This window comes from Amborella trichopoda, chromosome 13, assembly GCF_054954075.1.
Source record: "Amborella trichopoda isolate Santa Cruz 75 chromosome 13, AtrichopodaSantaCruz75HAP2 v2.0, whole genome shotgun sequence".
NCBI classification, from domain to species: domain Eukaryota; kingdom Viridiplantae; phylum Streptophyta; class Magnoliopsida; order Amborellales; family Amborellaceae; genus Amborella; species Amborella trichopoda.
The window spans coordinates 3,982,376-3,998,262 of record NC_142348.1 but is presented as its reverse complement, the minus strand read 5'-3'; the positions used below and the strand labels follow the sequence as shown (position 1 = coordinate 3,998,262).

The window sequence follows — 15,887 nt, the reverse complement described above, 5'->3', positions numbered from 1 at the left end:
GCCTAAAATTCCCAAAAATAGGTGTCTTACATCACCAGCTTTTTTACAGCAAAAACAAAAAAAATGACAAATATACACCAAAATGCCGAATAACTAAAAATGTCCAAAAATAAGGAGTTTTCAAAGGATATGACTTAAAAGTTAAAAACTATTATATTGCCCAAATATAACGCCAATTTGGAGATTATAAAAAAAACAAAGAAATAAAAGACAAATGAATGCTTCATTAAACTCAAATACCAGGTCAATACACCGAAGCTACCTAAAAATTTCATCGATATTTTAAAAAAATGCGAGAAAATGAGTTGCAAGCTGATAAATGCCGAAATATCAGTCAGGAACAACAAAATGCCTTGATATTTCTGTGAAACCAATAATGCCAAAAGATCGCATTAAAATACTGTAAAATGAGAGAACGTGGATTTAAGCATCAAAATATTGACCTCATTTATCAATGGGAAAAGTTTTAATAAGGTTGCAACCTTAAAATGTAGAATCATAGATGCACCTCAAAAGTCTATCGGAAATGTTGCTTTAATGTTGAAAAAACCCTCTAATCGATCATCTCAACATCGAAATGTATGAATATGAATTAAAAAAAGTTTTTGAATCTCAAAAATAATGCATCTTACAACATATTATCTAGACTGTTTATTTTCAAAATTTATATATATATATATAAATCTACTTGATTTTAACCATTTTAAGATTTTAAAATTTTCTAATTAAATATGAAAATAGATTTTAAGACAATAATTTTACAACAAAATTACATGTTATGATAAAATTTTAAGATGCGCCTTAATTGGATTGTTTAAGGTTGTAACCTTAAAGAAACCGCACCCCTTTATCAATACCTCTGCAATATTTATACTAACCTCTGAACCAAAATTCGTTCATATCCTTTTTTTTAACCAGTTTGAAATGATGGTACGTGAAATTAAACATCGGAGCTCAGAATCAAGAAAAACCCTTAATCCAGGAATGGGGTTCAAGTTATAAATCAGAGGGGTACAGCTGTAACTGTAAAAATGTGAGAAATGTTCTGAATCAAGATTTTCCTAGAGATAAAACAGCTGAAATGAGCAAAAAAATGGATTGCAAAGCAGAAAAATGTGTCTTCCCACGAAGAATAACTGTTTTTCGTACAAATAATAGTGCTTGGAAGAACTAGCCGATTTATGATAAACCACCCGACAGTTCACTTCCCTATTTTTAGAAGAAAAATCACTCGGTTCACTACAATGAACAACATTTTGGGAAACCATAACAGATCGCCCGTTTAGGGCCATCCAGAACTAGTGACCCAACAGCTCCAAGTTTCATAACCTGTTTTTCATACACTGGTTCGCACAAGCATGGGTCATTCTTCAATAAAGAAGGCAAAAACACGGATATTACAGAAAATATATGGTAATCAAGTATCGATTGCATTGAAGCGCAGGCAATGCTATTTCAAACCTCAAATTGACCCAAACTTCTAATCTCCAACACTAATGACTAGACATAAAATTTCTTAATGAATTTCTTAATGAAAAATGAACATAGTTCTACAAACCCAAATTACAAAATTGTATTCTGAATTTATCTATCAATAAGTGGGTAAAAATCTTGCGGCAACAACTTCTACTCTGCTCCATCTTCGCGCTCATCTTTGATGAGTTTAATCATGTCATCAATCCGAAGAATTGTAATAGCAGCCTCAGTGGCAAACTGTTTTTTCCAACAAGGAAGAGAAAACAAGTTAGAAGATAATTTTTCATAAGAACCAAGAAGAAAGAAAGTGCTTGGAATATCGGGAAAAGAAAAATAGGTGAAGGGGCCTAGGATAGAGGTTGTCAGGTTGGCAGTTGCAAAAAGGTAATGTCTAGAGATCCATTCTCACAAAGCTCCAAGTTATCATTCAAAAGAAAGAGGAAGAAAAGGAAATGAAAGGAACGGTGTGTGTGCGTGCGCGCGTGTGTGTATTTGGCATCCAAGGTACCTGTATTATCTTCACTTTGCTCATTGATGGCTCAAGAACTCCAGCTTCTAGATTGTTCCGGATGGTTCCCTTGGAAAGCTCCAATCCCATTCTGTAAGAGTACAGTGAAAAGAGAACTTAGAATTCAAAATCCCAACTTATTTGTGTTCTTGAAAAAAACCAAAGAGAAAGAGAGCAACAGGGAACTAAACTGCCCAGAAAAAAACAAAAAAGGAATTGAAATTAAGAGGGTCAGAGTTCCCTGCAGTTCTAGCTATTTATTTTTACTTTCTTTTCGAAGAACACAGGATTGGTAGGTATTATACCCCAAAATAAAAAGAAGAGGAATACCAAATCTAAAGATTCTCAAAAAGAGGTTGAGGGGGGGGGGGGGGGGGGGGGGGGGGGGAGAGAGAGAGAGAGAGAGAGCCTACCCTGAAAGATGTTGCTTGTCTGCCTTAGTCTGTGCTGTATGGTGATAAGCCCTGAGTTTTGAGACCAATTCAGTTGCATCCTTGGCAGCATTTACAGCAAGTACCTATTATTAATGCGTAAGGGCATCAGATAACAAATAGAGAAACAACAAAAAGGTATAGGAACAAATTAAACAAGAAAAATAGACACCCTCAAAAGCACACCTTAGGTATGATCAAAAGGGACTCAGCAAACTCAGCAATAGCAAGTTGCTCTCTAGATCCCAGAGTGGTTGCAAGATATTCTAAATATACAGATAATGCAGCCTCAACCGCACCACCACCTGCAACAACCTGCCCATCCATAGTGCACAAAAAGTGATTCAACATTGATACACATCAAGTGATTCCCACAATTGATTAGTAATGAAAGCATGTTTTTCTTTTCTTTTCTTTTACAACACAAAACCTTTCATTTTTTTTCCCCCTTTGTATCTTGTAAGTGTATCCACACAAAGCATATGTACTATCAATAGTACAAAAACAATACCATGTTGGACTCAAGAACTCTCTTAACAATACATATTGCGTCGTGCAAAGAGCGCTCCATCTCATCCAGCATAAAGTCATTGGCACCTCTAAGAATTAAAGAAACCTGCATAACCCCGCACAAGATGGTGGCTTAGTTGAGTGAAAATTTCAAAAGTGAGCACATGAAAACCCACATGCAAGAATGGCTATGGTTCTGAGTACAAACATCCACAAGAAGGGTACGTCATATAATACAGAGGCCAAGGGGGTATCCACCATCCATTTTCAAGATAAGAGGGTGAAGATCAAGCTTAATGTAGAGATTAAGGGGATTCAGTCAGAACTAGCTCCTCTCCGTAGTCCATCTTTAAATAAATAAGGTAGATTCCCCTCCAACATTTTTTATGGCGCATACATTATGTGTATCCCATATTTTCACAAGCCTCAAAAGTCACTCACCGCACTTGTGGTTTTGGTTCCCTTCACCAATATAACATCATCATCAGCAAGGTGCTCCTCAACAACTTCATCAGCATAGCCAAGAAGTGATGAATCAAATGTCTCCTCCCCTTCCATGTCAGCAAACGTGAGAACCTACAAGGTGACTCTGAATTTTCAATGGAATGTAACCATGTACTAATCAACATCATCTCCATTTTAAGCAAATAAAGAAACTATAAAAAGCAAGCAATGAGGGAATAATGCTGTACAAAAACAAGCAAGAACAACGGATTAATTATTTAATATTTATGCATGCCTTCTAGATTAATGGGCTAGAGACTCCCATAGAATGAAATAAAGATCCCGAATATACCATTAATCTCGAGGATTTCATAAAATAGAGGCTCTGACTAGTGTCATAAAAGGCAATACAAGATCCCATGATGAGTAAATCTACAAAATCATTAGATCGCATATCCATACAAAGTGAAAATTTAAAATTTATAATTGCAAGAGGGGATAAGATCTTGGAAAAGGTCTAAAGATGCCAAGGGGAAATTGAGCTCAAACAAAGTTGATGAATTCTAAAACACTCTTCCAGAGCCTGGAACTCATTGACTTTTAGATCCACCCAAACAAAAATTTTGCATTATTGATTGGACGTTACTCATAAAGTCAAATAACTTAGCGATGTCTTCAAAAAATTCAGGTGACTTCAAGTTTGAGTAGATTAATTTTTCCCCTACATTCGCTCCAAAGTGACTTTTATGTGTTCACACACTACCAGGATTTGTCGGCCTGAATTTGGTGAAGTTATTGTCAATAAACTCAGCCCAAATTCACAGGCATTTTGGGAAGTTTAAAGCTTTAAAGTTCTACACAAGATCTTTGAAGCTTGTGCAGAACATGGACTATAATTTCAGTAATGACATGTAACAAGGTCTAGAGTTAAAACTTCAACTGAAATACAACATGTCAACAATCAACATAAATGTTTAAGGTTCTCGGAGTAGGTCAATTTGGGAAAAGCTGTGTAGCAAAGGTGAGACAGCCAAGGGAATGACCATTTCCATGAAGCTAGTTACAAGCAAAGAAGAAAAAAGACCACTGTTACTTAACATTGCACATGAGATTTGACTGTATATAAAATTGTGTTTATAAAAACATACCTGAGTTGCCCCAGTTGCCTTGGCAACATGGCGCAAGTCCTCTTTCCGGACACGCCTTACAGCAATAGCACCAGCTTCAACAAAATACTGAATAGGGATAATGCATTAGTAAAGTCAAAAGAAGATAAGTAAAAACGTGAAAATTCATAATGTAGTTAAAGAACATACCTTTAGAGCCATGTCATCAATACCTTTTGTCGTTAATATCACATTTGCTCCTGCTTTCAAAAGTTTTTCAATCCTCTCCTTTGTTATGTCAGCCTCTCTGCAATGACACAAGTTTAATAAGCATTGGCAGACACTATATGACAAAGTTATAAGGAAATGAGTGATTGAAAGTGTGCACGCCTGCCTGCCTGCCTCTAGGATAAAAATAATAAGCTGCCAACAATATTACAAGAAAGAAGCACAGCAAATTTACGGGGAATACAAGAGAAGGAACCAAGACATCCAAGAGGATTAATAAATATAACAAGAAAACATCTCAAAACAGAGAACAAACATGATTTCCAAACTACAATGAGATCAGCAAATGTGCTTCTAGACCTCATAAACAAAACAAAATTCGAACCTGAATGGTCAACGAACTAAAGAACTTCTAACTCAAATTATGGTAAAAATCCAATAGTAATTTTAATAACAAATGCATTTTAGAGACAGTTGCAACAATATTTTCCGAAATTCAACAAAAGAATGTTTTCCAGTTCATAACTCCCACTTTGCCATGTGCTAGCCAAATTTCCCCCATGTTTCCCTTGCATTTAACGTAACTTCTCTATCGATCAGTAGAGTGCTTCCCATAAATTCACAAGTATACTTCGTAGGAGATTCTTGAGGGTTATATCAACATTTTTCCTTTGCGATCATCCATGCATCTTGATGTAGTTTCAGAATGATCTCAAGCCTCTCCAATTAGAGGCATTCTCAACACTGCATTTTTTGACACCGATATCCGATACTAAATCCAATGAAGTTGAAGAAGCACTGAAGCACTAGCACCCAAATCATATCAGTTTGATTGCACAAGAATAGACTAGTATGGAAGACCTCCAAGGAAGCCAAAATATATCACCCGCACTAAACATGTAAAAATAAAAAAGAAAAAACAACTACGAAAGAGGGTCGCACACTAGTGACTTAGAAAAAATGCCTCGAGAGTCCTTAATAAACTGAATAAATGGTTGGAGGAAAAAAGATGACTAGAGAGTCCTTAATAAACTCAATAATGGTTGAATACAAGATTCATAAACATGCATATAACACAACACTGAGTTCAATCCAACTTTTGACACCCCAAGTTTGGATGCCACATGCGTTTTGGTCATCATGTGGTCGGTGCTCCACCTGGAGCCCTTCAATTTGTAAGCTAGATGAAAATCAGTATTTTCAGTTGCCATGCAACTCACAAATTGCGATGTTTGTTGGGTGAACACACACCCAAATTAGAGTATAAAGTGGGACCCAAACGTGCCACCAAGCATAAATGGCTCATCACCCAAAAAAGCGCCAAGCCATGGTTCGACGGATTGAGCAATTGCCCACAAACAATAAAATAAGGACCAAATCAAGTAAACAAACCATCCTCGCCCAGAATATATGCACCACTGTGAGGCTATCCATGAAAACCATCTATGACTCTTGGAAACTGCCAGAGTTTAAAATGGTGGTCACCTTTGACGAATTTTCTCAAGTTCCCTTGGATCAGAGACCAAGACCTGGACACCCATTTGCATTTTGGTCTTCTGAAGATTGAAATCAATACAAGCAATTCTTGCAGGTGCTACTCTTGTAGGCATTCCTTGTGCTGCCCTTCCTGTATTGAGAGCATAGCCGTTTAACAAATAACTCTCCTTTGCACTTTTTCCATGGGCTTTCAGAATGTTGATGCCCTGTAGTGAAAAAAGAGAACATCTCTAAGCATCAGGACGAAATGGCAACAGAAGGATGGCAATAATTCAAAAAGTAGCGGTCACACAAGTACATCAACCAATTCAAATACAATCCCAGTTACGACCACCAAGAAGAATGCTTTCAGAGCAAGGATGTATAAAGGTTAAGGCAATTGAAACAATAAGCAGCTCCTCACATTTGACCATAAAATAAAAGAGAACATGAATAGAAATCGCAGAAAAACTGGGTGGTGAGTTATTCATAAAAAGTGGCTTCTTCTGGTCAAATAAACCTTGAAAAATAATCCACCATATAAACAAATTGGAGAATAACTAAAAGCTAAATAGCCAAACTAAAAGTCTGGCTCATGAAAAATTAAAGGTTCGCCAAAGCACGACCTTAGTCAGCAACACAATGCCACAAGTAATACAGATAATTCTTAGTAAGCCACAAAAATAAATGCCCTAGCCCAGAACTTATGTAGATTTACTTCATATTTTTTTCTTATACACAAATGAACATACCAAGGCTTTGTAAAGGGGCAAAAAAAAGAAACACCATCAAGGTATAAGTTAGATGCACAAAGCCTTGCATAAAGCAATCACCTTGATAGGGTATTTGACTTCACCCCTATTGTTTGTAGTCTTTACAGCTTGAACTGCATCAACAACCTGGAAGAATCACTCAAAATGAATATGCAGCAAGGAAAACAGTAGAAGGAAAACATTAATAAAACACAAGAACAAAACTAAAAAAGAAATAACATTAAAACTTTATATTAAAAAGTTAAAACACTCTCCACATATCTATTCTAGACTATATACCAAAATTACCACAATAATAAATCTATTTTTTTAACGTAATATATCCATTAATTTTAGCATGACATGAGGAGTGCTATGCAACAAAAGTGCCTACAGAAACTACACATCATTCCTACATCAGATGTCAACAGCGAACAGCTAGGGTTTGACATTCCTCCGCTCAAAATTCGTCAAAATACTTGATGAACTTCATGAACTTTGAGAGAAGAAACAACATACCCAGCCATTAATGTTGACATCCAACAGCTGCGCTCATTATATATGAGCCCCTAAAATTAAACCAGATAGCTAGAAATATTGATGGACATAGAATCATCAAAATGAAACAAAAATAAAATAAAAATTGAACAGAACAAATAGGAGGAAATATTGAGGGCCCTACCAATGTCGCAAATAAGTCACTGTCAATGTTAATCAGCTTTGAAGACATACTAGTCTTGGCACAGTTTATAAGTGAGTCTTTGCCAAGCTTGTCAACCTGACTATGGAGATTTAGTAGGCATGAGTAAAGTCACAAAAAAAATTTTAGAAAATCAATTGACAGAAAGAAACTGAAACTGGGTGTACCTTCACAGACAGCTTTTCTTCAACATATTTGCAGGCTTCTCTCATGGCAAGCTGTCCAAAAAACATAAGGATACATGACACATCTTTATGCATCTAAAATGATTTATTTTTTTTAAGTGTTAACAGTGGGAATGGAGTCTAGGACATTACATTGAGGCACCTGCCCCCCTAACCACCAATGCCCTGAACCCATTCCCATGTATAAAATGATGCATTAGTACGTTATCCAATACACATTTTCCAATTTGCACATGTAAATAACATTCTGCATGATATATTTATAATTTCGTCTGTCTAACTAATCTAATTTAACATTCAGAAACATGGGATTACTGGTTTTTATAGATTGTTGCATATTGTTTAAAAAGAACATATAAAGCATAAATACATGAAGAAGAACAAAGAATAATATATCTAAATCACCCACTCTATATCCACTGATTATAGATGTTGGATGAATTTTGTTCCGGACAAGATCATTTGCTCTCTGCAAAATTAAAAACCCAAAACATATCAAATTCTAGTGCGACAGGAAACGAGAATATCAGGTAACTTAAACCAAAGGCATAACAAAAATCACAAACTAATGTTGTATAGAATCCTCATGTACCTTGAGCAGTTCAGCAGCAATAATAACTACAGAAGTTGTTCCATCTCCAACTTCTCGATCTTGAAGTTCCGCCAACTCTACTAGAACCTAAAATGACGGAATGGAAATTAGAAGTGACAAGAGCAAATAAAAGTTACCAGGAAAACACTAGCAAACCCATTACCTCATGGGTCAGTACGCTATAATCCAATAGAGTATCGTATACCTTGCTCCAAAGGGCATCTTCCATTATCCCTTGCAATGATTGCAAGATTAACTATAGCAGAGCAGGACATCAACCCAACTATAGTTGATCTCTATCCATACAGCATTATGAACGGATGGTGGATGACCCTCTGGAGTTGTACTCCATTGGATTATGCGATACTTTCCCAATAACTTAGAAGTTGAAACAGGCCATCATATTTTATTTCCTTCATTGTTACTTAGTTATATATTTTATGTTAGGTTTCATATAATTCAATGAAAGCCGATAATACCTTAGCAGCGGGGTGTTCCACCTCCAACATCTTTAGGATGGTTGCCCCATCATTAGTGATTGTAACATCTCCAATGTCATCAACAAGCATCTGAAAGATTGAATTGCTAGATAAATCCTAGAGTGCCACTTTCAGATATGGAAGAAAAAAATACCAACCATAAAAGAGCAATTGAGAGATCTAGACGTGCAAGTTGGCAGAACCAATTGCACACCTATAACAAATATTTTGAAAATAACACACAAAAGTTTAAGTTTTTTTTTTTTAAAGTTGTTAACTGTCTCACAAAAGAATACGTTTTCCAGGGACAGTTTCATTACTAGAAAATAAAATGCTGGCATAATTTGTTCCAATATCAATATATTTCAGTAATTCATACACTTAGGTGTAGCCGTATTGTAAAATGAACACAAGAAAATATTATTACTAGTGACCAATAAAGTTAAAATTATATAGTAAACATGTGTACGAGGTCACATGCGATGATTTCAGCTGTGCCTCAAATGAAGTTATGCGCAAATAGCTAAACACAAAGAACTCGTCACATTGTAAGAGCAGTTTAGCACATTGACAAATAAAGGCAACATAGAAAACAGCTAGCAAAATCGTACTAACCTGTTTGATCTAAATATTTTATTATTAAAATCAAATGCAAGCCCCCTTACCTTGTCTAGACCAACAGGTCCCAGTGAAGACTTCACAATGTTAGCAACAGCTTGACATGCCATTACTGCCACCATACCACAAAACAACACAAAAATAAAGGTAACATTCAGTTTTATCATGCTAAAATACGCCATAGATTTACAGCATTAAAAATGTGATGCATTATGACATTCTTCAGCAGTGGAATAACATTCTTCAACATGATTAAAAAGAAAATCTATGGAAGAATATCGAGAAAAAAGGTAATGGCACAATATGTTCACAATACACAAAAGAAAAATAAGTACCTATCCAATGATCAACAAATCAAAGTATCACCTTCAGTAAAAAGCAACAAATTTAGAAAGTAAAATGCACCCAAACTGAGGCATATTAATACACTGTTTGTCTTGTAACTTAGGCATGTAAGTATACCGTCTGTTTTGCGGCTAACTAAAACACAATTTTATCAAGGGTTTTGTTCGGCTATTCCTACACATGGAGCATATATTTAATGTACTCAAACATTTTTGGACACTTGATACCCTTATTTCATAATGTAGTAACTTTTTGTTTAGGAATAGTTTATGTAGTCATGGGTAAAGTAGAAATTCTTAATAGAAACAAAAGCAATGATTAATTATAGTGGACAATTACATCACCGACATGATGTGTGACAGCATCGACATGGAGCATTAATTGTTTTTTAACCACTAATAGAATGTCACTAGTTTCTTATAGAAATATCCATTCTACCCCTCATAATGACCAAAATACCCTTGATTGAAAAAATTTGTATTACAAATTAAGGGTATCTAAGTGTCCAAAAATGTTGAGTACATTAAGTACATACTTGATGTGTAGGAGTAGCCTAACAAAACCCTTTTATCAAATGTCAAGCTTATGAATGTGATCAAAGTCCCATCATAACGAAACAAATAGGATGAAACCATTGCCACATTAAATGTTAACTAAAAAAATTATGCGGCAGAGTTTTCATTATCAACACAAATTAATTACCGTAATTAAATTCGAACTACTTACACAAGTGTTTCTCAAGGAAAAATGATGAGTAACTATTGAAAGCTCATTGAGTTTGATCCATAGTTGTTGGAAATGGGAGCATTCCATAAGCATTTTAGGAATAGAAATGGATAGAAAACTCATTGGGTTTGATCCATAGTTGTTGGAAATGGGAGCATTCCGTGAGCATTCCAACCTTTTGGGAATCACGCTCCCAAACACTTGGAACAACATTAGTAATTATCAAGTCACAAGTTTCATAAGGCAAAAGATTTGAGGTTTTAGAGTAGCCTTAACCAAGAATCCCCTAATTTTGGAATCAATGTATTAAGTATTCTTAGTCAAGGTTGCCTTAGTATAGGAATCAAGGTCCGCAACCACACTAAACAAGGGTCTCCTTGGTATTGAGTATTTGAGTGCCGAATCACAGTTCCATGCAAGTGTTGAAATCAAGGTCATCAAATGCCCTTAACTAGATTTCCCCAAGTACTATAGTTTCAGTTCACTGGAGCTTCTATATTAAATAAAATAAGTAAAAGTATTTGATTTATTACTAATGAATTTCAAAAATCTTACCCAAAAAAAATTCAAAAATCTAAGGCATTAATTTTGGGTTCCGGACTTTAGGAATGATGTTAAGTAGAGTTCCTAGACACCCATCCTGATGTTTTTTTTTTTTTTTTTTTGACAATTCACCCATCCTGATATTATGCAGAGTTTCTAGACACCCATCCTCATTGAATTAAGAGAGTACAACTTATATTTTTTTTTATAAATTTTAAAGAACATAATGTTTCAAATAATGCTTAAAAAATTCCAAGTATTCCATAATATTTTTGCAATCATTCTACCACTAGGGAATGATGAAGTTTACCTTGTTTCAAATAATATTTAAAAAACAAAAGTATTCCACAATATTTATGCAACCAATCTCTCACTTGGGAATTATGAAAAAATAAAATTGCCGGATTGGGGGTTGGGATCTGATGCAATTTGCAGCTCAATGCATGAAATATCATTTGAATTTTGCCCATAAAATTTTTTTTTAAAAAAAATACTTTTAACAAGTTGGATTTTGCTCCCTTTAGAACTAGAAGATTTGGTTCTAAGTGTTTTAGGGGCTTTCATAAACCTCCCTCTTAGGGGTTAATAAGAGAAGAGAGGAAGCCTTAGGCGCAAAGTGGGTGGGCTGCAAGGGGATTAAGAAAATTAATAGGGACAATGAAAGGTGCTTAAAGACAAAAAACAAGGGGTGAAAGGGTTTAAGGGGTTCAAATAAATTTTTCGGGCGAAATATTTGTCGCAAGATATTTCGAAGTAACATTAGAGAGAATACTAGGATTGTGTTTCCTATTTTGGGGTGTACTGAGATATTTTCCTTACAAAATATGTAACATATATAAATTATATCACACAACTCAAATAGCTCCTTTTGTAGAGAATGTGGCCCTCATTCATATGGTTGGAGGTACGAACCCTCCTAAGTGTGCTCTTTATTTTTCAAATGTTACTATATGATATAGTTTTGAACAGTAAAAAAGGAAGGGTTGGAATCCCAAACCTTGTGGTTAACTATATTGAAGTACACTTTACCAGCCCATTGTAAGTCTCGAAGAGTTGTTAATTGACCCAATTTTCAGTTCATCATGACATGCCATATAGCGCTCTGAAAAAAAAACATAACCCAAAACTCCAACTGAAATTGGGAATCTCTAAGAAACATGAGTACGCATATATAATAATGTATTGCGGAACAAAAATAAAAAACAACCTTAGAACTGATAGCCCTTAAATGGTCATGAATCCCAAAATCACCAACTTGGCCTTTGAGCTTAAATGGTCATGAATCCCAAAATCTCCCACTTGGCCTTTGAGATATAGACATTTTATTGCAAGGTGCTTTGTCTGTTCAAAGCTTTGGAATTTAGGGTTTCTTTCCGCAACTCACTACTGCAATAGTTAGGATCATCAAAACTCAACAATTCTTTAGCACGGGGTTTTTGCTACTTCATCCTTTCATCACTTAGGCTTCCGCTTAGTGGGCATACATATCGATTTGGGTGAAGGAGGTCAAGCGCTCAAACCCTTGAAGTTTGTCCCAAAAGCCCAAGCATGCTGACCAAGACTTTTTTTTTCCCCTTTCAGGTCTCCAAAATTTACAGTTTCCATAACTCGAGGTATCAAAAACCATGTGACACTGCATCATTATGGTTTATGCAGCTCTGACCTTCTTGAAAGGTTTTGAAACTAAAGCCTTCTTCCACCGAAATTTATTTAGAAAGGAAGAAGCATGTCTTCACAATCCTCTACAACCTTTTTGCATCCATTCAATCTATCTTATCTTCCTTCTATTCAAGCTCTATAGTGTCTTTACAATTCGCTTGCCTATATATTCCATACAGGGTCTAAAGTTCCCCAAGTTTTAGAGAGAAATGTTGCTCTTGAGGGGATAACAGTCATCGTTAGAATGCCTGTGTTTAGTAATATGTTGGTTGGCTATTGACAGAGGTAAGAGCATGAGAGAGTTGCCAAAAAAAGGAGGGGGGAGGACAAATGAGTGGTTTGCAAACCAAATAATTGTGCTTTCAATCCATTTTTATCCCATTTTTTAAGCTTGTTTTAAGCGTTTAAAGTTGTTTTAGGTTTTATTTTACTTTTCCTACATTTTTCTATTTTTCACATTTTTCACATTTTTTTCGTTTATTAATACTTTTACAGCCTCTTGGCCCTGTGCAGGCCTCGGTCAAGTAATTCGCCTCAACCAATGGGCAAGTTCCTTGGTCAAGGTGAGTCCTGACACATTGAGTCTTAAAAATGAACTAATTCAAGAGACGCCATCAACTTATGGTTTGAAGTGGAAACCAAATGCGCCCTTTATTTTCATCCATGTCACCCATAATCTTCACCGTCCCACCCTAAAGCCTAAATAAAATAAAACTGAAAGGGCTATCATACCATATCTCGTAGCACCCTAAAATTTTCGGTCATTCATCCATCCACACCCTACATCAAAAACATAAGAACCCCAATCATCCGACCACACCATAACTAATAATCATAAACCCTAGTTTGGCAAAGCCCTGGCCTCACCAACCCTAGACAACTTAACATACACTCCTCGAACTCTACACAAACCTTGCAACCTAAACCCTAATTTTTCATCCACCACACTAACACAAAATAGCCATCAAACATAAACCTTAACTTCCATCCATGCCAACCATATATATTTTTCAACTCCCTACCCTAAACCCTAACCGTACCACCACACTATATCTCTTGGTGTCCTAAAACCCTGAAGTATTCATCCATCCATGCCCCATATCCAAAGGATTCAAACCCTAATCATCCAACCACGCCATACATTTTCTACCCAAAACCTTATTTACCAAAGACCTAACTCCGACAAGCACTTTGACCCACGCACAAGCACTGCAATCCAAACCCGGACCTATCCATAATCCTAAAAATCCAAACCTTAGTCCACTCATGTGCGATCTCTTTGACAATCCTACATTACATAGCCCACATTTTCATTAAAAATCATCTCTCTGTTTCTTTTTTTTCTTGAAGGGGACGGGGATTGAGATTGGCATTCGCGTCTTTAGGTTGCCTTTGAGTACCAGACACAACACCAAGCCACTGTCATTTCCCAAATTTCTGATCGTTTCTTTCACTGAAATTTGTGGCATATTACCAGGCTAAACAGTTTTTCTCTCATTCCAGGTACTGTAACCGTTAATAGAATCCTAGAAATCGTATGAATTGATATTCCCAGCATAAGTTTGAGATACCAAAAAATCCCTAACGACAAACCCAAAAAAGTACATTTCTTTGCCAAAGAAAAGAAAAATCAAACTGCACATCATAAAAATGTAATACAACAAGGCAAATTTCGTTGACAAAGAGAAGTAAAATCAACCCGCACAGATGAAAATAAAGTAAGGTAGAATGTTTTACCCAGGAAAAATGGGCGAAGAATAAAGTAGCTTTTTTGGGCAAATGAATAAAGTAGCATTGTCAGCATTGCTATCAGAAAAAGGGAAACAAGATAACCATTATCGAAGAACCAAGATTTTGGTAATGGATAGCATTTAAACAAGTATACACAAAGATGAGAGAGATAGAGAGCTATTTGACAAGCTAAGCGATTTTTTTACACTGAAACAGCACATAAACAAATCTCCAGTGAATGTGAGCGATAAAGTTGCAGACATTACATGGTATCCTGAGATCTAAGTAAGAATAGAGAGTGAAAACTCATACCATTTTGGGTGCGAACGTCTTGGCCTGACTGGCGTTCTCCCATTATATCAAGGGTTTGCGAGGAGATCGCCATAGGTGTCCGCCTGGTTCAGTGGGCGAGAAACTAGGGTCTGGTTCCGCGATGCTCTTTACAAAAAACTAGGGTTTCGAGATGGATCTCGTATGGAGTGTGCAGTGTTCAATTGTAGAGAGAGAGGGGAGAAGGGGTTTAGAGAGAGTCTGCTAAATGAATTTTGAGGGAAAAACGATGTGTTTCAAAAGGCATCTCGATTCTTCTCGTATAAAATTTAGGACCCAGTTTTTATGCGGCCAAGCCCGCATATGCAGAAATACGCGCCTTTTAATAAGTATTTTTTGAAATGGATTTTAAGAATTAATTTTTAATGACATGTAATCTATAATATGGAGGTCATGAATATAAAAAATAAATAAAATTTAAAAACTAAAAATAATAATTTTAATAAAAATGTATTTAAACTGTTAGTTTCAATTGTTTTTAGATAAACAAGAGTGATTTGAATGTCTTGTACTAAAACTAAATGGTGAGGGTAACTCAGATAGAAATAAATGGCAAGAATCCAAAGGGAATGTGTAGAGTTCCTATTAGTTAAAGTTACTATTGGATCAAGTTAGATTTAATGGACTTAAAAAAAAAAAAAACCATGCGAAGCATTGCAAAATATAAGTATGAATATCATTTCACTTAGGTTTATATAAGGTGCCCACCTTATACTATATAACTAAGGCACACCATTAAATTTACCAATAAATTTTGTTTCGATGTTGGAAACCGTGTGATGGCTTAAAAATCTATATTCAACCCAAGTTATGAAATTTAAAAAATAGGCAAATCAAGCAGATCTATAAATTTTTTAAAATTTTGAAAATAAACGGTCTAGATAACTTGTTACAACATACACTATTTTCAGGACTTCAAATTATTTTTTTCTTCTATCTATATATCTTGATGTCCAAATAATCAATTAGAAGATATTCCAACTTTGAACCTCTATTTTCTATTGATTTTTTAGGTGCACTTTACTTCTACATTTTCAGTTTGGAGCCT

At 35.6% G+C, this 15,887-nt stretch overlaps 1 protein-coding gene across 1 annotated transcript; it reads right to left on the bottom strand.

The window, feature by feature from the left end:
- Positions 1-1,347: 1,347 nt before the first annotated feature.
- TCP-1 (T-complex protein 1 alpha subunit) lies at positions 1,348-15,094 on the bottom strand. Its single transcript, XM_006838130.4, has 17 exons — positions 14,822-15,094; positions 9,553-9,617; positions 8,888-8,977; positions 8,409-8,495; positions 8,226-8,285; positions 7,799-7,849; positions 7,614-7,709; positions 7,013-7,078; positions 6,189-6,406; positions 4,686-4,782; positions 4,518-4,604; positions 3,367-3,501; positions 2,927-3,031; positions 2,602-2,730; positions 2,398-2,501; positions 1,985-2,075; positions 1,348-1,713 (listed from the first exon to the last, which is right to left on the bottom strand). Exons 1-17 carry the CDS (start codon positions 14,892-14,894, stop codon positions 1,627-1,629), a joined length of 1,641 nt encoding a protein of 546 aa, XP_006838193.1. The 5' UTR covers positions 14,895-15,094; the 3' UTR covers positions 1,348-1,626.
- Between the last annotated feature and the right edge of the window lie 793 nt (positions 15,095-15,887).